Source organism: Lynx rufus, unplaced genomic scaffold (assembly GCF_022079265.1).
Source record: "Lynx rufus isolate CCGP_SWC_20201006 ecotype Redwood Valley unplaced genomic scaffold, mLynRuf1.p SCAF_14, whole genome shotgun sequence".
Classification (NCBI taxonomy): domain Eukaryota; kingdom Metazoa; phylum Chordata; class Mammalia; order Carnivora; family Felidae; genus Lynx; species Lynx rufus.
The window spans coordinates 45,744,127-45,765,693 of NW_025814828.1; the positions used below are offsets into that span (position 1 = coordinate 45,744,127).

A 21,567-nucleotide genomic window follows, 5' to 3' on the forward strand; every position below is an offset into this window, starting at 1 on the left:
AGATTCTCTTTCTGCTTGGATCCTCTCTCTCTCCCTCTCTGCCCCACTCCCACTCCTGCACTCTCTTCATCTAAAAATAAATAAACTTTTTAAAAGCTAAAAATTGAACTACTCTAAGATCCAGCAATCGAACTAATAAGTATTTGTCCAAAGGATACAAAAATACTGATTTGAATGGATACATCCACCCTGATGTTTATAGCAGCATTATCCATTATAGCCAAATTATGGAAAAAGCCTAAGTGTCTCCACTGATGAATGGACAAAGAAGAGTGCGTGGGGGGACTGTGTGTGTGTGTGTGTGTGTACACATACACCCAATGGAATATTACTTAGCCATAACAAAGAATAAAATCTTGCCTTTGCAATGACATGGATAGAGCTATAGAGTACCATGCAAGCAACATTAAGTCAGAGCAAGACAAATACCACATTATTTCACTCATATGTGGAATTTAATAAACAAAGCAGATGAACAAAGTGGGAAAAAAATAGGCAAACCAGAAAACAGACTCTTTACTACAGAGAACAAACTGAGGGTTACATTACAGGAGAGGAAGTGGGTGGAGGGATGGGTTAAATGGGTGATGGGTATCAAGGAGGGCACTTATGACTGGGTGTTGTATAAGTGATGAATCACTAAATTCTACATCTGAAACTAATATTACACTGTATGTTAACTAACTGGAATTTAAGAAAAACATGGAGGGGAAAGCAAAAACATGACAACACATATGACAAAATTTTTAAAATTATACAAGTTGATGGGGCGCCTGTGTGGCTCGGTCGGTTAAGCGTCCGACTTCGGCTCAGGTCATGATCTCGCGGTCCATGAGTTCGAGCCCCGCGTCGGGCTCTGTGCTGACAGCTCAGAGCCTGGTGCCTGTTTCAGATTCTGTGTCTCCCTCTCTCTGACCCTCCCCCGTTCATTCTCTGTCTCTCTCTGTCTCAAAAATAAATAAACGTTAAAAAAAATTAAAAAAAAATAAAATTATACAAGTTGGACCCACAATGTCACTTTTAGTAATTTGCTCTAAGGGAAATAATCAAACATGTGTGTGAATACACACACATACATATATATGTGTGTACATATACATTATAAAAACATTATAATAAAAATATTTCTATATCTCTATATATGAGAGTATGCACATATTTTTATGACTACAATATCTATACTAGAGAATACTGATAACTATCTAAACATACAAACCTAGAAGCTTAGGTAAAGTTTCATAAAGGTTATAGGGAAAGAAAGGATCAAAGTCCTACATATAAGAGCCAAAACTATAAAACCTGTCAAAGAAAATAGCCATAAATCTTTATAACATTGGATTAGGCGATGGATTCTTAAATATGACACCAAAACCACAACCAAATTAAAAACAGATAACTTGCACTTCATCAATATTAAAAACATTTGTGCATGAATAGATACTGTCACGAAAGTGAAAAGATAACCACAGAAGGGGAGAAAATATTTGTAAATCACATATCTGACATGGGTCTTGCACCCAGAATATATAAAGAAAGCACTGTTACAAATCAACAATAAAAAAGTCCACACAATTAAAAATTGGAAAAGGCATTTAGACAGGTCTTTCTCCAAAGAATATATACAAATGGCCAGTAAGCACATGTGAAAATGCTTAGAACTAAGAATTAAAATTAAAATTATTAGTCATTTGGAAAAGTAAATCAAAATCACAATGAGATGCCACCACACACACACTAGGTTGGCTAAAATCCAAAAACCAAAAATAATAAATGTTCATGAAAATGTGCAGAAATTGGAACTCTGGCACACTGCTGGTGGAAATGTAAAATGATGAGCCACTGTGGAAAAAAAGTTGACAGCTCCTTAGAAAGGTAAGTATAGTATTACAATATAACCCAGCAATTCCACTCATAGGTATATTCCTATAAATATGAAAATATATGACTGTGCAAAAATTGTGTACAAATCTTCATAGCAGCATTAGTCACAATATCCAAAACATGGAAACAACCCAAATATCTATCAAGAGATGATAAATAAACAAGCAAAGTATGGATTTATATGCTCAATGAAATATTATTCACCATTAAAAGTAATAAAGTAGGTGTGCCTGGGTGGCTCAGATTCTGGGTGGATCATGACTTCAGCTCAGGTCATCATCTCGCGGTTTGTGGGTTCAAGTCCTGCATCCAGCAATACACTGACAGCTCAGAGCCTGGAGCTTGCTTCAGATTCATTCTCTCTCTCTCTCTCTCTCTCTCTCTCTCTCTGCTTGCTTCAGATTCATTCTCTCTCTCTCTCTCTCTCTCTCTCTGCCCCTCCTTTGCTTGTGTGTGCACTCTCTCGCTCTCTCTCTCCCTCTCTGTCAAAAATAAATAAATAAACTTAAAAAAAAAGGTAATAAAGTAGCCAGATCAGACTGGGAAGCTCAGGACTCTTGTTCTCCCACAGAAACACAGAATAAAAAGCATGTGGTAAAAAGTAACTTTTGGAAAACTCCATAAACCAGTTAAGGAACTGCAGCAACCTAGTGAACACCTAACCAAGAATCACATTTAAATTGACAGGATATTTTGTCATTTTTTTGCTCACACTTGCTGCACCCCATTTCCAACTCAGTTCAACAGGATCAGCAGGAACCTACCCAATTCTCAGCTCCTTCCCCAGGAATGATGGCAAAGAATGAAACTTGCAGGGCACCTGGGTGGCTCAGCCAGTTAAGCATCTGACTTCAGCTCAGGTTATGACCTCGTGGTTCATAAGTTTGAGAATCGCGTGGGACTCTGTGCTGACAGCTCAGTGCCTGGAACCTGCTTCACATTCTGTGTCTCCCTCTCTCTCTTCTCCTCCCCTGCTCTCTCTCTCTCTCTCTCTCTTAAAAATAAACATTAAAAAAAAAGAATTAAAATTGCTTGCAATGTTCTGACTTTTCTGGGGGCTTGCCTAACAGAAAGGATCTGTCTCCTTTAACTCAGAGCACACAAAAGCACACGAAAAGAGGCTCAACATAACTTGCCATTACGGAAAACACATAAAAAAAACTGCAATGAGAAAGCATCTAACAGGACAACCATGTGGCTTAGTTGGTTAAGCCTCCAACCCTTGGTTTCAGCTCAGGTCATGATCTCATGGTTTGTGAGTTCGAGCCCCGTGGTGGGCTCCACACTGACAGTGTGAAGCCTGCTTGGGATTCTCTCTCTCCCTTTCTCTCTGCCCCTCCCCTGCTCTCTCTCTCTCGGTCTCCATTGAAATAAATTAATTAATTTTTTAAAAAAAGCACCTAACAGTCATGTGGATGGCTAGTAGCCTCTCCCACTCCCACAAATCCAGAAACGAACAAGTGCTGGTGAGGATGTAGAGAAAGCAGAGTCTTTATGTACCGTTGGTAAGAATGTTATGAGTGCCTGGGTAAGCATCTGACTTCGGCTCAGATCATGATCACATGGTTCCTGAGTTTGAGCCCCACCTCATGCTCTGTGCAGACAGCTCAAGGCCGGGAACCTACTTCGGATTCTGTCTATCCCTTTCTCTCTGCCCTCCGCCCCTCCCTCCCTCCCTCCTTCCCTCCCTCCCTCTCTCTCTCTCTCCCTCAAAAATAATCAAACGTTAAAAAAAGTTTTAAGGGGCACGTGGGTGGCTCAGTCAGTTGAGTATCTGACTTCGGCTCAGGTCACGATCTCATGATTCATGGGTTTGAGTCTCATGTCGGGCTTTGTTCTGACTGTATGGAGCCTGCTTTGGATTCTCTGTCTCCCTCTCTCTCCGCCTCTCCACCACTTGTGCACTCACTCTCTCTCTCTCTCAAAAATAAACATTTAAAAAAGTTTTTAAAAATTAAAAAAAAAGAATGTACAATGATACAGCCACTATGAATAACTATTTGGCAGTTCCTCAGAGTTAAACACAGCCTATCATACCATCCAGCAATTCCACTTCTGGTATATAACCAACAGAATTTAAAGCAGGGACTGAAGAAATATTTGTACACTCATGTTCATAACAGAATCATCATTTGCAATTGTAAAAGGTTCAAGTAAGCCAAGTGTTCAATGATGGATGAAGAAATAAACAAAATGTGGTGTATGCATACAGAACATTATTTAGCCTTAAAAAAGAAGTATACTGTGATATATGCTGCAACATGGATGATGCTTGAGGATACTGTACTAAGTGAAATAAGCTGGCCACAATAAGATAACAAATACTGTATGATTTCACTTATATAAGGTACCTATAGAAATCAAATTCAGAGATAGAAATGGTAGAACGGTAGTTGTTTGGGAATAAGGGAAAGGGGAGTTATTGTTTAATGGGCAAAGTGTGTGTTGTGCAAGATAAAAAAAGTTATAAAGATTGATTGCAGAACAACGTGAATGTACTTATCACTACTGAACCATACACTTAATAGATAAAACAGTAAATTTTATGTTACATGTTATTTTATGATCATTTAAAATTTTTTAAAAAGATAAAAGTACTAATACAAACTACAGCATGGATGAACCTTCAAAACATTATTCTAATTGAAAGAATCCATTCATTTAAAAAAACATATTGAGGGCACCTGGGTGGCTCAGTCGGTTAAGTGTCTGAATGTTGACATCGGCTCACATCATGATCTCATGGTTCATGAGTTCAAGCCTTGTGTCAGGCTCTGCACTGATGGCACGGAGCCGATTGGGATCCTCTCTCTACCTCTCTCTGCCCCTCCCCAGCTAATGCTGCACAATCCCTCTCAAAATAAATAAACATTAAGAAAACATATAATATGAATCCGTTCATATAAAATGTCCAGAATAGGCAAATCCATATATAAAATAGACTAGCTTTTGCCAGGGAATGGAGGGCAGGAAGAATGGGAAATGACTGCTAATGGGTACAGGGTTGCTTTCTGTGGTGGTGAAACTGTTCTCGAACCAGATAGTGCTAGTGGCTGCAGAACTTGTGAATATTCTAACCACTGTATTCTGCACTTTATTTTTTTAATATATATTTATTTATTTTGAAAGAGAGAAAGAGAGAGCACTAGCAGGGCTCCATGCTCTCAGTGCAGAGACCCAAGTGGGGCTCGATCTCACAAACTGCAAGATCATGACCTGAGCCAATATCAAGAGGCAGACACTCAACCAAATGAGACACCTAGGTGCCCCTGTATTATGCACTTTAAAATGATGAGAACACTAAGAAATAATGGCCAGGGATTCAATCAATGCAGATATAAGTAAGATGTCTGAACTAAATTTACTTTAAACCATTAAATTAAAAACAATGACTATAAGGATACTAGCTGGGCTTGAAAAAAGCATAGAAGACACCAGAGAATCCCTTTCTGCAGAGATAAAAGAACTAAAATCTAGTCAGGCCAAAATTAACAATACTATAACAGAGATGCAAACCCAAATCAAAGCAATACAAAAAAGGACGGATGAAGCAGAGGAGCGATTCACTATATAGAAGATAAGATTATGGAAAATAATGAAGCTGAAAAGAAGAGGAAAACAAAGATCAGAGGTCACAAAGGCAGACTTTGGGACATCAGCAATTTTTTAAAATGTAGTAATATTCAAATCACAGGAGTTCCTGAAGATGATGAGAGAGAAAAAAGGGCGGGAGGTTTGTGTTAGCTAATTATAGCTGAAAACTACCCTAATCTGCGGAAGGACACAGACATCAAAATCCAGGAAGCACAGATAACTTCCATCAAATTCAACAAAACCTAAGAACCACCAAGACATATGATAGTAAAATTCACAAAATACACAGACAAGGAAAAGAATCTGGAAAGCAGAAAGGGGAAAAGTCCTTAACCTTCCCTAACAAGGGAAGACACATCAGATTGGCAGCAGATCTGTCCACAGAAACTTGGCAGAGCAGAAAGGAATGGCAAGATATAATCAATGTGCTGAATGGAAAAAATATGCAGCCAAGAATACACTATTCAGAAAGGCTGTCATTCAAAATAGAGGAAAGATTAAGACTTTGACAGACAAACAAAACTAAAGGAGTTTGTGACCACAAAACCAGCTATACAAGAAATTCTGAGGAGGACTATTTGAGTGGAGGGGAAAAAAAAAGAAAAAAGACCAAAAGCAACAAAGACTAGAAAGGACCAGAGAGCATCACCAGAATTGGCAACTCTACATGTAATAAAATGTCACTTAATTTGTATCGTTCAATAATCTGAATGTAAATGAACTAAATGCCCCAATCAAAAGACATAGATAGGGTATCAGAAGAGTTAAGAAACGCAAGATCCATCTATCTATATGCTGCCTACAAGGGACTCATTGTAGACCTAAAGACACCTGCAGATAGAAAGTGAGGGGATGAAGAACCATCTATCATGCTAATGGTTACCAAAAGAGAGCTGGAATAGCCATATATATTAAACATAAACTAGATTTTAAAACATAGACTGTGACAATACAGTCTATCCATCAAGAAGATCTAATAATCGTAAATATTTATGCCACCAACATGGGACCACCCAAATATATAAATCAATGGGAAACATAAAAAAACACACTGGTGATACACAATAATAATTGAGGATGTTAACATCCCACTTAGAGCAATAGAAAGGTCATCTAAACAGAGAGTCAACAAGGAAACAATGGCTTTGAATGACACACTGGACCATATGGACTTAACAGATATATTCAGAACATCCTATCCTATAGAAGCACAATACACATTCTTTTCAAGAGCATATGCAACATTCTCCAGAATAGATCACATGCTAGGTCACAAATCAGCCCTCAAGAAGTATAAAAACATAGATGGGATGCCTGGGGGGCTCAGTGGGTTAAGTGTCCAACTCTAGCTCAGGTCATGATGTCGCGGTCTGTGATTTTGAGCCCCGCATCTGGCTCTATGCTGACAGCTAAGAGCCTGGAGCTTGCTTCATATTCTGTGTCTCCCTCCGTCTGCCACTCCCTCGCTCATGCTCTCTCTCTCAAAAATAAATAAAAACATTACATTTTTTTAAATAAATAAATAAAACAGGGGTGCCTGGGTGGCTCAGTTGGTTAAATGTCCAACTTTGGCTAAGGTCATAATCTCATGGTTTGTGAGTTTGGGCCCCGCGAAGGCTCTGTGCTGATAGCTCAGAACCTGGAGGCTGCTTCGGATTCTGTGTGTGTGTCTCTCCACCCCTCCCCTGCTCTTGCTCTGTCTCTCTCTCAAAATAAAACATTAAATTTTTTTTTAAAAAAAGATAGAGATCATACCATACATATTTTCAGTGACAACACTATGAAACTTGAAGTCAACCACAAGAAAAAATTTGGAAAGCCCTCAAATATACAAAGGTTAAAAAACATCCTACTAAAGAATCAATGGGCTAACCAGGAAATTAAAAAATAAAAAATTACAGGGAAGCCAACGAAAATAAAAGCACGGCAGTCCAAAACTATGGGATGTAGCATATGCAGTCCTAAGAGGGAAGTATATTGCAATTCAGTCCTATCTCATGAACCAAGAAAGGTCTCAAATATAGACCCTAACCTTACACCTTAAGGAGCTAGAAAAGAAGAACAGAAAATAAAGCCTAAACCCAGAAAAAGAAAGGAAATTATTAATAAAGATTATAGCAGAAATAAATGATATAAAATAAAATGTTCAACAGATAAACGAAACTAAAAGCTGGTTGTTGAAACAAGTGACAAAATTGATAAACTCCCTAGCCAAACATATCAAAAAGAAAAATGACCCAAATAGAGAAAATCACTAAGGAAAGAAGAGAAATAACACCCAACATTACAGAAATACAAACAATTATAAAAGAATACTCTGAAAACGTATATGGCAAAAAAAATGGGCAATCTGGAAAAAATGGACAAATTCCTAGAAACTCAAAAACTACCAAAACTCAAACAGGAAGAAATAGAAAATTTGAACAGTCCCATAACCAGCAAAGAAATTGAATCACTAATCACAAATTTCACAATAAATAACAGTCCTGGTCCAGATGGCTTCCCAGGGGAATTCGACCACCATTAAAAAAGAGTTAATATTTATTCTTATCAAACTGTTTCAAAAAAAACATTCTGTTTCAAAAAAACATTCTAAACTCATTCTACAAAGCCAGCATTACACTGATTCCCAAACCAGACAAAGACTCCACTAAAAAGAATTACCAGCCAACATCCCTGATAAACCTGGATGCAAAATTCTCAAGAAGATACTAGCAAATCAAATTCAATGGTACATTAAAAGAATTATTTATCATGATGAAGTGGGATTTATTTCTGAGATGCAGCTCTGGTTCAACATTCACAAATCAATCAATGTGATATACCCCATTAATAAAAGAAAGGATAAGAACCATATGATCCTGTCAATAGATGCAGGGAAAGCATTTGACAAAATACAGCATCCACTGTTGATAAAAACCCTCAACAAAGTAGGAACAGATAGAACATACCTAAATATCATTAAGGCAAGATATGAAAACCCACAGCTAATATCATCCTCAATGGGGAAAAAGTGAAAACATTTCCCCTACAGTCAGGAACAAGACAAGGATGGGCCTCTCACCATTACTATTTAACACAATAATGGGAGTCAGCCTCAGCAATCAGATAACAAAAAGAAATAAAAGCCATCCAAATTCGCATGGAAGAAGTCAAACTTATATTATTTGTAGATGATATGTCATTCTACGTAGAAAATGCAGGACTCCATCAAAAAATTGCTAGAATGAGGGGAGGAACCAAGATGGCAGAACACATGGAAGTTTTTTTTACATCTCGAGTCCATGAAATACAGCCAGATCAACACAAAACCATCCTGCACACCTAGAAACCTGATTGGAGGATTAACACAACAATCTGCACAACCTGAACCGCATAACGTAGCAGGTATATGGCATGGGGAGGTGAACTGGGGGAGAGGGAAGCCACAGAGGGCAGGAAGCTGTTTCTACTTGGGGAGAGAGGACGGAGACGGCAGGGGGAAAGAGCACGGGAAAAGCAACCCCCGCCCCAAAAAGCAGCTGGAGAGAAAGTGGAAAAGTGGAAACAGTCACAGGGACTGAACTTAAAAGGGAAAAAGGAGAGAGTTTAAATTCCACTAAGACTCTATACACAGGGGGAGTACAGAGTCTGAAACTCTGCAGCTCAACATCTGGCGGTGCTCTGCTGGGAAGGGCAAATCCCCAGGAGCAAAATGAGGTCCGGGCATCCAAGGGCCCCAGGGTACAGGTGGTTCCCTTACTGGGAGGACACTTGGTAGAGCTGTGTGGCCCCCCACAGACAAAGGCACCAGCAGACTCTGGAGAACAACCACATTCACTGGTGCTGAACAAGGTCATTAAAGGTGAAGCCTGGCACCAGATGTGTGTTGAGATTTTCCATAATTCCTGAAATGCTGCTGCTGCTACATGACCGTGTGAACATTTTCTGGGGCGGGTTGGCACCCAGATGCAGTCTATGGGCATTGGCAGCAACACAGTCCCGCGAATGTTCCTAGGTGCGGCTGGCACCTGGCCACTGCTTGGTGAGACCCTCCCCCAGAAGGTCTGTGTGGGACAAAGCCGCAGTCCCTCAAAAGTGAGGGGTTGGGAAACACAGCCACATCTGAGATAAAACTCAGGAGGGAGGTGCCGCCTGGCAACCTGATGGCTTGGTCACGGACCTATAAAAGCGGGGAGTGGACGGAAGCCGGAGACGAAGGACAGGTGCTTGACTGCTGATCGGGAAAACAGAGTTCGGATTCTACAGACTGGGTAGATGGGTGAGGCCATTTCCAACCCTCCTGCGCATGCTCATACACTCCAACAAACGCCAAAACAATCCACACCAGTAAGCTAAGCAGCACCATCTAATGGAGAACGGAGCCAATACACTAAGCCCCGCCCAACTGGGCCAAACTCGCTCTTCAGGAACACCACAAGTTTCTCCACCTGCTTAGTTTAGGAACTATAAAGCACTTCAACTTCATAGTTGGACTCCTAGGGGACAAAGATGTAATTTCAATCGTATTTCAGTCTGTTTGCTGGTCCATCTATCCACTTCTTTTTTCTTTTTCTCTTTTTAATTTATTTTTCTTGAATACAGAAAGAAAAAAAATTATTTTTATTTTCAATTTTTACTAAAAATATTTTTCTTTGATTTTTTCCACTCTACTTTTTACTTTATTGTAAGTTTTTCTTTCAACGTTTTTATTTATTTTGGGGACAGAGAGAGACAGAGCATGAACGGGGGAGGGGCAGAGAGAGAGGGAGACACAGAATCGGAAACAGGCTCCAGGCTCCGAGCCATCAGCCCAGAGCCTGACGCGGGGCTCGAACTCACGGACCGCGAGATCGTGACCTGGCTGAAGTCGGCCGCTTAACCGACTGCGCCACCCAGGCGCCCCTATTGTAAGTTTTTCAAATTCTATTACTTCCATCATTTCATTTTGTTCTATTCCATTGTATTCATTTTTTCAAATGTTCAAAAGTTTTCCTTTTATTTCCCTTTTTTCTCTAATCTATCTATCAAGCTCCTTTCAACAACCAGATCAAAACACACCTAGGATACAGCATCATTTATTTGATTCTTCTGTGTGTGTGTGTGTGTGTGTGTGTTACTTTTAATTTTTTAATTTTAATTTTTTCTTTTTTACCTTATTAATTCCTTTTATTCCTTCAAAATTATGAAATGAAGGAATTCACCCCTAAAGAAAGCATGAAAAAACGACAGCCAGGGATTTAACTAACACAGATACAAGCAAGATGTCTGAACCAGAATGTAGAATCACGATAATAAGAATACTAGCTGGAGTCGACAATAGACTAGAATCCCTTTCTGTGGAGATAAAAGAATTGAAAGCTAGTCAGAATGAAATAAAAAATGCTATAACTGAGCTGCAATTTCAAATGGATGCCATGGCGGCCAAGGATGGATGAGGCAGAGAAGACAATCAGCAATACAGAGGACAAAGTTATGGAGAATAATTAAGCAGAAAAACAGGGAGACTAAGGCAAAAGAGCATGATTTAAGAATGAGAGAAATCAGGGACTCATCTAAAGAAACATCAGAATCACAGGGGTCCCAAAAGATGACGAGAGAAAAACGGGTAGAAGGGTTATGTGAGCAAATCATAGCGGAAAACTTCTGCTAACCTGGGGAAAGACACAGACATCAAAATCTAGGCAGCACAGACAACTCGTATTAGATTCAACATAAACCGACCATCAATAAGGCATGTCACAGTCAAATTCACAAAATACTCAGGCAAGGAAAGAATCATGGAAGCAGTAAGGGAAAAACAGTCCTTAACCCACAAAGGAAGACAGATCAGGTTTGCAGCAGACCTATCCACAGAAATGTGGCAAGCCAGAAAGGAGTGGCAGGATATATTCAATGTGCTGAACTGGAAAAATATGCAGCCAAGAATTCTTTATCCAGCAAGGCTGTCATTCAAAATAGAAGGCGAGATAAAATACTCGCAGACAAACAAAAATTAAAGGAGTTTGTGACCACTAAACAAGCCATACAAGAAATATTAAGGCAGACTCTCTGAGGGGAGAAAAGATGAAAAAAAAAAAAAAAAAAAAAGACCAAAAGCAACAAAGAACAGAAAGGACCAGAGAACACCACCAGAAATTCCAACTCTACAAGAAACATAATGGCAATAAACTCTTATCTTTCAGTACTCACTCTGAACATCAATGGACTCAATGCTCCAATCAAAACACATAGGGTAACAGTGGATAAAAAAACAAGATCCATCCATATGCTATTTACAAGAGACCCACGTTTGACCTAAAGACACCTTCAGGGGGCGCCTTGGTGGCTCAGTCAGTTGAATGTCCGACTTCAGCTCAGGTCATGATCTCATGACTCATGGGTTCAAGCGCCACGTCAGGCTCTGCTGATAGCTCAGAGCCTGGAACCTGCTTCAGATTCTATGTCTCCCTCTCTGTCTCTGCCCCTCCCCTGTTCACACTTTGTCTCTCAAAAAAAAATAAACATTGAAAAAAAAATTTTTTTTAAAGTACCTTCAGATTGAAAGTAAGGGGATGGGGAACCATCTATCATGGTAATGGTTGACAAACGAAAGCCAGAGTAGCCATACTTATATCAGACAATCTAGACTTTAAAATAAAGACTGTAACAAGAGATGAAGAAGGGCACTATATCATAATTAAGGGGTTGATCCACCAAGATGACCTAACAATTTTAAACATTTATGCTCCAAATGTGGCAGCACCCAAATATGTAAACCAATTAATCACAAACATAAAGAAACTCATTGATAATAATACCATAATAGTAGGGGAATTCAAGACCCCACTTACAACAATGGACAGATCATCTAAACAGAAAATCAACAAGGAAACAATGGCTTTGAATGACACACTGGACCAGATGGACTCAACAGATATACTCAGAACATTTCATCCTAAAGCAGCGGAATATATATTCTTCTCCAGTGCACATGGAATCTTCTCCAGAATAGATCACATACTGGGACATAAATCAGCTCTCAACAAGTAAAAAAAAGATTGAGATCATACCATGCATATTTTCAGACCACAACACTATGAAACTCTAAATCAACCACAATAAAAAATCTGGAAAGGTAACAAATAATTTGAGACTAAAGAACATCCTACTAAAGAATGAATGGGCTAGCCAAGAAGTTAAAGATCAAATTAAAAAGTACATGGAAGCCAATGAAAATGATACCACAGCCTAAAACCTCTAGGATGCAAAAAAGGCGGTCATAAGAGGAAAGTATATAGCAATCCAGGCCTTCCTAAAGAAGGAAGAAAGATCTAAGACACACAACCTAAACTTACACCATAAAGAGCTGGAAACAGAACAGCAAATAAAACCCCAAAACAGCAGAAGACAGGAAATAATAAAGATTAGAGCAGAAATCAATGTTATAGAAACCAAAAAAACCAGAACAGATCAATGAAACCTGAAGCTGGCTCTTTGAAAGAATTAACAATATTGATAAAACACTAGCCAGTTGGATCAAAAAGAGAAAGGAAACCACCCAAATAAATAAAATCAAGTATGAAACAGGAGAGATCATAACAGCAGAAATAAAAACAGTAAGAGAATATTATGAGCAATTATATGCAAATAAAACGGGCAATCTGGAAGAAAAGAACAATTCCTAGAGACATATAATAAACTAGCAAAACTGAAATAGGAAGAAATAGAAACTTTGAACAGACACATAACCAGTAATCAAATCGAATTAGTAATCAAAAATATCCAAAAAACAAGAGTCTAGGGCCAGATGGCTTTCTAGGGGAATTCTACCAAACATTTAATGGAGAGTTAACACCTATTCTCTTGAAGCTGTTCCAAAAAATAGAAATGGAAGGAAAACTTCCACTTTCTATGAAGCCAGCATTACCTTGATTCGAAAACCAGACATGGAGCCCACTACAGACCAATTTCCCTGATGAAAATGGATGCAAAAATCCTCAACAAGATATTAGCCAAGCGTCTCCAACAATACATTAAAAAAATTATTCACCACGACCGAGTGGACTTTATACCTGGGGTGCAGCTCTGATTCAGTATCAGGAAAACAATCAATGTAATTCATGGCATCAATAAAAGAAAGGACAAGAACCATATGATCCTCTCAACAGATGCAGAGAAAGCATTTGACAAAATACAGCATCCTTTCTTGATAAAAACCCTCAAGAAAGTAGGGATAGAAGGAGCATATCTCAAGATGATAAAAGACATATATGAATGACCCAACACTAATATCATCCTCAATGGGGAAAACTGAGAGCTTTCCCCCTAAGGTCAGGAACAAGACAGGGATGTCCACTCTCGCCAATGTTATTCAATATAGTTTTGGAAGTCTCAGCTTCACTAGACAACACAAAGAAATAAAAGACATACAAATCAGCCAGGAGGAGGTCAAACTTCCAGTCTTTGCAGATGACATGATACTCTACATGGGAAACCCAAAAGATCCATCAAAAAACTGCTAGAACTGATCCATGAATTGAGCAAAGTGGCAGGATATAAAACCAATGCACAGGAATCGGTTGCATTCCTATACACCAACAATGAAGCAACAGAAAGAGAAATCAAGGAAGTGATCCCAGTTACAATTGCACCAAAAAACATAAAATACCTAGGAATAAATCTAACCAAAGAGGTGAAAAATCGATACACTGAAAAGTATAAGAAGCTTATGAAAGAAATTGAAGAAGACACAAAAAAATGGAAAAATATTCCAGGCTCTTGGATAGGAAGAACAAATATTGTTAAAATGTTGATACTACCCAAAGCAATCTACATATTCAAAGGAATCCCTATCAAAGGAACACCAGCATTCTTCACAGAGCTAGAACAAATAATTCTAAAATTTGTATGGAACCACAAAAGACCCCGAATAGCCAAAGCAATCTTGAAAAATGAAACCAAAGTAGGAGGCATCACAAAGCTGTATTACAAAGCTGTAATCATCAAGACAGTATGGTACTGGCACAAGAACAGACACTCAGATCAATGGAACAGAATAGAAAACCCAGAAATGGACCCATAAACGTATGGCCAACCAATCTTTGACAAAGCAAGAAAGAATATCCAGTGGAATAAAGACAGTCTCTTCAGCAAGTGGTGCTGGGAAAACTAGACAGTAACATGCAGAAAACATGGAAAAAACCTATTTGACCTTGGCCACAACTTCTTACTCAACATGTCTCTGGAGCCAAGGGAAACAAAACCAAAAATGAACTACTGGGACCTCATCAAAATAAAAATCTTCTGCAAAGTGAAGGAAACGATCAGCAAAACTAAAAGGCAACCAACAGAATGGGAGAAGATATTTGCAAATGACATATCGGATAAAGGGTTAGTATCCAAAATCTATAAAGAACCTATCAAACTCAACACACAAAAAACATATAATCCAGTAAAGAAATGGGCAAAAGACCTGAATAGACATTTCTCCAAAGAAGACATCCAGATGGCCAACCGACACATGAAAAAATGTTCATCAGGGAAATACAAATAAAAACGAGATAGCACCTCAGACCTGTCAGAATGGCTAAAATTAACAACTCAGGCAACTACAGATGTTGGTGAGGTTGTAGAGAAAGAGGGTCTCTTTTGCACTGCTGGTGGGAATGCAAACTGGTGCAGCCACTCTGGAAAACAGTATGGGGGTTCCTCAAAAAATTAAAAATAGAACTACCCTATGACCCAGCAACTGCACTATTAGGTATTTATCCAAAGGATACAGTTATGCTGTTTCGAAGGGACACATGCATCCCAATGTTTATAGCAGCACTATCAACAATAGCCAAAGTATGGAAAGAGCTCCCGAGTCCATCAATGGATGAATGGATAAAGAAGATGTGGTATTCTTTGAGTATTACTCACCAATAGGCTTTGAGTATTACCCACCAATCAAATAGAATGAAATCTTGCCACTTGCTACAATGTGGATGGAACTAGAGGGTATTATGCTAAGTGAAATTAGTTAGAGAAATACAAATATCATATGACTTCACTCATATGAGGACTTTAAGAGACAAAACAGATGAACATAAGGGAAGGGAAACAAAAATAATATAAAAACAGGGAGGGGGACAAAACAGAAGAGACTCATAAATATGGAAAACAGAGGGTTACTGGAGGGGTGGCAGGAGGGGGGATGGGCTAAATGGGTAAGGGGCACTAAGGAATCTACTCCTGAAATCATTGTTGCACTATATGCTAATGAAGTGGGATATAAATTTTAAAAAATATAAAATAAAACAAGTTAATAAAAAAAAAATAAAGCAAAAGAAAGAAAAACTATCAACAAAGGTAAGGAAAGAGCCCATATGTCCTTCAATGGATGAATGGATAAAGAAGATGTGGTATGTGTGTACACACACACACACACACACACACACACACACACACAGAGTGGATTATTACTCGGCAATCAAAAAGAATGAAATCTTGCCATTTGCAACTACATGGATGGAACTAGAGGGTATTATGCTAAGTGAAATTAGTCAGAGAAAGACAAATATCATATGACTTCACTCATATAAGGACTTTAAGATACAAAACAGAAGAACATAAGGGAAGGGAAGCAAAAATAATATAAAACCAGGGAGGGAGACAAAACAACAGACTCTTAAATATGGAGAACAAACAGAGCGTTACTGGAGGGCTCATGGGAGGGAGAATGGGCATTAAGGGGCATTAAGATTTAGGAATCTACTCCTGAAATCATTGCTGTACTATATGCTAACTAACTTGGATGTAAATTTAAAAAAATTGCTAGAACAAATACATGAATTCAGCAAAGTCATAGGATATAACATCAACATGCAGAAATTTGTTTCTTTTCTATACACTAATAATGAAGCAGCAGAAAAAGAAAAGCAAGGAATCAATCACATTTGCAAGTCCTCAAGAAATAATATGTTACCTAGGAATAAAATTAACTAAAGAGGTAAAATATCTATACTCTGAAAACTATAGCACACTTATGAAAGAAATTGAATAGGACACCAAGAAATGGAAAAACTCCATGCCCATGGATTGGAAGAAAAAATATTGTTAAAATGTCTATACTTCCCAAAGCAGTCTACATCTTTAATGCAATCCCTATCAAAATACCACCAGCAGTTTTCACTGAGCTAGAAGAAACAATCCTACATTTGTATGGAACCACAAAACACCCCAAATAACCAAAGCAATCCTGAAAAAGAAAAACAAAACTGGAGGCATCATGATTCCAGATTTTACATTGTATTACAAAGCTGTAGCCATCAAGACAGTATGCTACTGAGTCAAAAATAGACACTCAGACCAATGGAACAGAATAGAGAACCCAGAAATGGACCCACAACTATATGGCCGACCCATCTTCAACAATGCAGGAAAGAATATCCAATGGATAATAAATGGTGTTAGGAAAACAGGACAGCAACATATAGAAGAATGAAACTTGACAACTTTTTAACACCATTTATAAAAATACATTCAAAATGGATGAAAGACCTAAATGTAAGACAGGAAACCATCTAAATCCTAGAGGAGAACATAGGCAGCAACCTCTCTGACCTGAGGTGGAGCAACTTCTTACTAGACATGTCAATGAAGGCAAGGGAAATGAAAGCAAACATGAACTACTGGGACCTGATCAAGATACAAAGCTTCTACACAACAAAGGAAACAATCAACAAAACTAAAAGGTAGCCTACAGAATGGGAGAAGATATTTGCAAATGACATATCAGATAAAGGTTAGCATCCAAAATCTATAAAAAACTTATCAAATTCAACACCCAGAAAACAAATAACCGAGTTAATAAATTGACAGAAGACATGAAAAGACCTTTTTCCAAAGAAGACATCCGATGGCTAACAGACACATGAAAAGATGCTCAACATCACTGTTCATCATCACACCTATCAGAATGGCTAAAATTAACGACGCAAGAAAGAACGGGTGTTAGCAAGGATGCAGAGAAAAGTGATCTTTCCTGCACTGCTGGTGGGAATGCAAATGGGTTCAGCCACTCTGGAGAACAGTATGAGGTTCCTCAAGAAAGTACATAAAACTACCCTATGACCCAGCAATTGCACTATTAGGTATTTACCCAAAGGATACAAAAATATACATTTGAAGGGGTACATGCACCCTGATGTTTGTAGCAGCATTATCAACAATAACCAAATTACGGAGACAGCCCAAATTTCCACCAACTGATGAATGGATAAAGAAGATGTGGTGTGTGTGTGTGTGTGTGTGTGTGTGTTTAATGGAATATTATTCAGCCATCAAAAAGAATGAGATCTGTCCATTTGCAATGTCGTGGATGGAGCTAGAATGTATTATGCTAAGCGAAATAAGAGAAAGACATATCATATGATTTCACTCATATGTGGAATTTAATTAAGAAACAAAACAGATGAACATATGGGAAGGAGGTGGGGGGAAGAGAAGAGAGGGAATAAAACCACAGGAGACCCTTAATGAGAAAAAGCAAACTATGGGTTGACAGAGGGAGGTGAGTGGGAGATAGGCTAGATTCGTGATAGGTACTAAGAAGGGACTTTGTTGTGATAAGCACTGAGTACTGTATGTAAGTGATGAATCACTAAATTTTACTTCTGAAACCAATACTGTACTGCATGTTAACTAAAATTTAAATTTAAAAAACAAACTTGAAAATAAAATACTTTTATCTCAATAAATAAAATAAAATAAAATAAATAAGTGAATTTTTGTGAATTATGTGAATATGTGAATTATGTGAATATTGTGAAATATGTGAATTCTCAGGTTTAAAAATGTCTCAATTTATCTTATTGCTATTTCCCTAATGTACAATATGTTGCTATACTCCAGGAACAACCTGGTAACTGCTAATCTAAAAAGATCTCAAATGTTTTAAAATTTACAGGTATGACACCTATGCAGACGCACATATCACATTCACACAAATACAAATAGGTTGCCCATTTGATAAATTATAAAAGGATAATATTATTCTGAAGGAAATATACTTGATCTTAGACAAAAAGCCAATATGTGATATTCTGGAGGAAATAAAAAATTCTTAGAAAGGTTAGTATTATCTAAAATACTATGCTAAGAAATAGGGGCACCTAGGTGGCTCATTTGGTTAAGCATCCAACTCTTGATTTCAGCTCAGGTCATGATCTCATGGTTTGTGAGATCAAGCTCCGTGTCGGGCTCTGCACTGAGCATGGAGCCTGCTAGGGATTCTCTCTCCTCCTCTACCCTCCCCCACTCACAAGCATGCATGCACTCTCTCTCTCTCAAAATAGGTACGTGAACTTTAAAAAAAATACTATGCAGTATTTTAAGTAACTAGTCATCTAGGTCAGTAGCTATGCGTACTGAGAGAACAAACACATCTTCATCACTATAATACTAGTATACTACTAAGACCAATAATTAGATTTCAGGGAACATTTTCTATATTCCAAGTGGGCATATTAGAAGCCCAATTAATGCCCATCATAATCAATAAGGTAAGTGCTACTATAATCCCCCATTTTACAGATGAGGAAACTAAAGCACAGAGTAATCATACAAATAACAAATATTAGAGCCAACAGTTAGATTAGGTAGGCTGTCTACAAAGCCTGTAATCTACTACACTGGTACATCCCCCCATATAACAACCAAAATTACAGTCAAGCGTGATTTTGCACAAAGTCCTCCCAGTTTAGAACACATATTTCAACCATATATGTTTATATGTACTCTTTTTAAATTAATTTTCACAATTCGTTTCAAATCAAAATATTAAATTTTTTACTTTATTAGTAACATCAACCTTTCTACAAATAACTTGAAGCATGTTTATTCATATACCTAAAATTTTTGAAATAGTGATATAATATTTACCTTGTTCTAGGCCGTTGTTCATCTTCAGATTCACTAACTTCTTCACTAACTCCTGATTCCTGAAAATCAGAATCTTCAGAATCTTCACTGCTCACTTGAAAAAAAAAAAAATTAAGTTATTAAATACTTCCCAACAGAAATGCAATTCACTTAATTTGTCAATAACTTCACATTAAAACTTAGACCAATGTGTGAGTATCTACAGTATGTACATTAATGGATATTACACATCATATAGATTAGACCAGTTAATAATTCAAATAGAATTTATAAAAACTAGTCAAATGTATTCCAACTATGATTATAAAACTATGGTTCTATATTAAAATATAAGTATTAATTATGCATGAATTTTTAAAATGTGAATTTAACTGTCAATAAAATATATTCATTATTACCAAAGGTGAATAAAAAGAATTCTGGTTATTCAAAACAAACAAAGTTGGCTGGCCAAAAGGGAGTAAGGACAAATACAGACTCTCTGCCATTTATGACAACTAGAAATTATGAACAGAATATATAAAGAAATGACCTAAGCACTTCAAACAGGAAACAACAGCAGACAGACTGGGGACTGAAACAAAAACTTGAATAATGATTCCTATAAAATTGAGGTTGGGTTAGTGACTATGGGTGTCATAGGGTTTTTTCCTTCTTTCTTTCCTGATTTCAACAAGAAGGCAGGCTGAATTCCAAAACTATGCAGAGGGTGCCAACAGCAAAACTGGGAGAACCCCATTTCTAGCCACAGCACTGAGAAAAAGGAGCTGAGCCCTGTATATCATGAGAGTAAATGGAAACCCCAATTTTATTTTTCTCTCAAAAATTTTATTTTTCTGTACCAAAATAGCCACTATGACACAGGTATCTAAACTCCAGCAGAATACACATTTTTCTGGCCAGAGGAAACCAGGCAGGGAATACACAAAATGAGTCTCAAATATCTTGTGCCGCCAGAAAATAATCCAATGCTCAAAGAATGATTGGGGTATATTCAAAGAACACTTGATCCAACTTGAAGGAGCTTCTAATAGCCAAAGCTGGAACAATGTGAGCAACAAAATGAACAACTGAATTACAACTAATAGAATAAAATATCTATAAATTCATATTAAGTAATGGGATAAATAAGGGAAAACAGATAGCTCTTCCTTACCATTACTAAATGTGTAAGTAAAGAAAGAAATAGAAAATAACCACTAGATAAACATCACAAAAACTGCTTCAGACAAGACGAATGCTAAAATTAGTGGGCTTTAGTATGATGAGAAACAGGATATTTGAATAGTCTCAAAGTATCTCTCCACAAGACATTAATTAAATATGAACAGAAAAAGATTTTTTTTGCAGTGGAAAAACCCAGCAGACACCAACTTAACCAAGTAATCAGTATTACCAGTATAAGACATATTGTCATCATATAATTTCGGTGTAGGATACTCTGAGAAGGGTTAAATATTACTTTTGTGGTGTTCTTGTCAAAATGTTTAATAACCTCAATTTAACCATAAGAAAACATTAGACAAATACATATGGATTAACAGTCTAGAAAAGAACTGATCAAGGTGCCTGAGTGGCTCAGTCGGTTGAGCGTCCAACTTTGGCTTAGGTCACGATCTCACGGCTCAGGAGTTTGAGCCATGTGTCGGGCTCTGTGCTGACAGCTCAGAGCTTGGAGTCCCCTTCAGATTCTGGGTCTCCCTCTCTCTCTCTCTCTCTCTGCCCCTCTCCCACTCGCTCTTTTGCTCTCTCAAAAATAAATAAAAACATTTAAAAAAATTTTTAAAAAGAAAATAACTGATCAATACTCTTCAAAAGTGTCAAGGTCATGCAAGAAAAGGAGGAGAAACCGTCACAGATTGGAGTCTATTAAGGAGACATCACAACTAAAAGCAATGTGGCATCCTAGTTTGGATTCTGGAATAGAAAAGACATTAGTGAGAAAACTAACGATAACCAAGTAAGATCTTTAGCCCACTTCAAAGGTCAGAAAATATTTTATGTAAAAAGTCTGATGGTAAATATTTGCAACTTTGTAGGCTAAATGGTCTCTGTTTCAACAACTTATCTCTACTCAACTTTGCCACTCTAATTACACAAAAGCAGTAACTGAGTAAGTATAACCTGGTTCCAAAACACTTTAAAAAATAGGTAGACGGTCAGATTTAGCCTACAGGTATAGTTACCCAACCCCCAGTTTAACTAATA

The 21,567-nt window shown here is 37.7% G+C and overlaps 1 protein-coding gene across 7 annotated transcripts in view; it reads right to left on the reverse strand.

Annotated features, from left to right (window-relative positions):
* The window catches only part of ATRX (ATRX chromatin remodeler), a 322,803-nt gene that overhangs the window by 164,225 nt on the left and 137,011 nt on the right, over nt 1-21,567 (reverse strand). For all 7 annotated transcript variants that reach the window (XM_047076254.1, XM_047076252.1, XM_047076256.1 and 4 more), the window contains one exon: nt 19,360-19,453. In XM_047076254.1, coding sequence (XP_046932210.1) covers nt 19,360-19,453 — 94 coding nt within the window. The remainder of the gene's footprint in view (nt 1-19,359; nt 19,454-21,567) is intronic.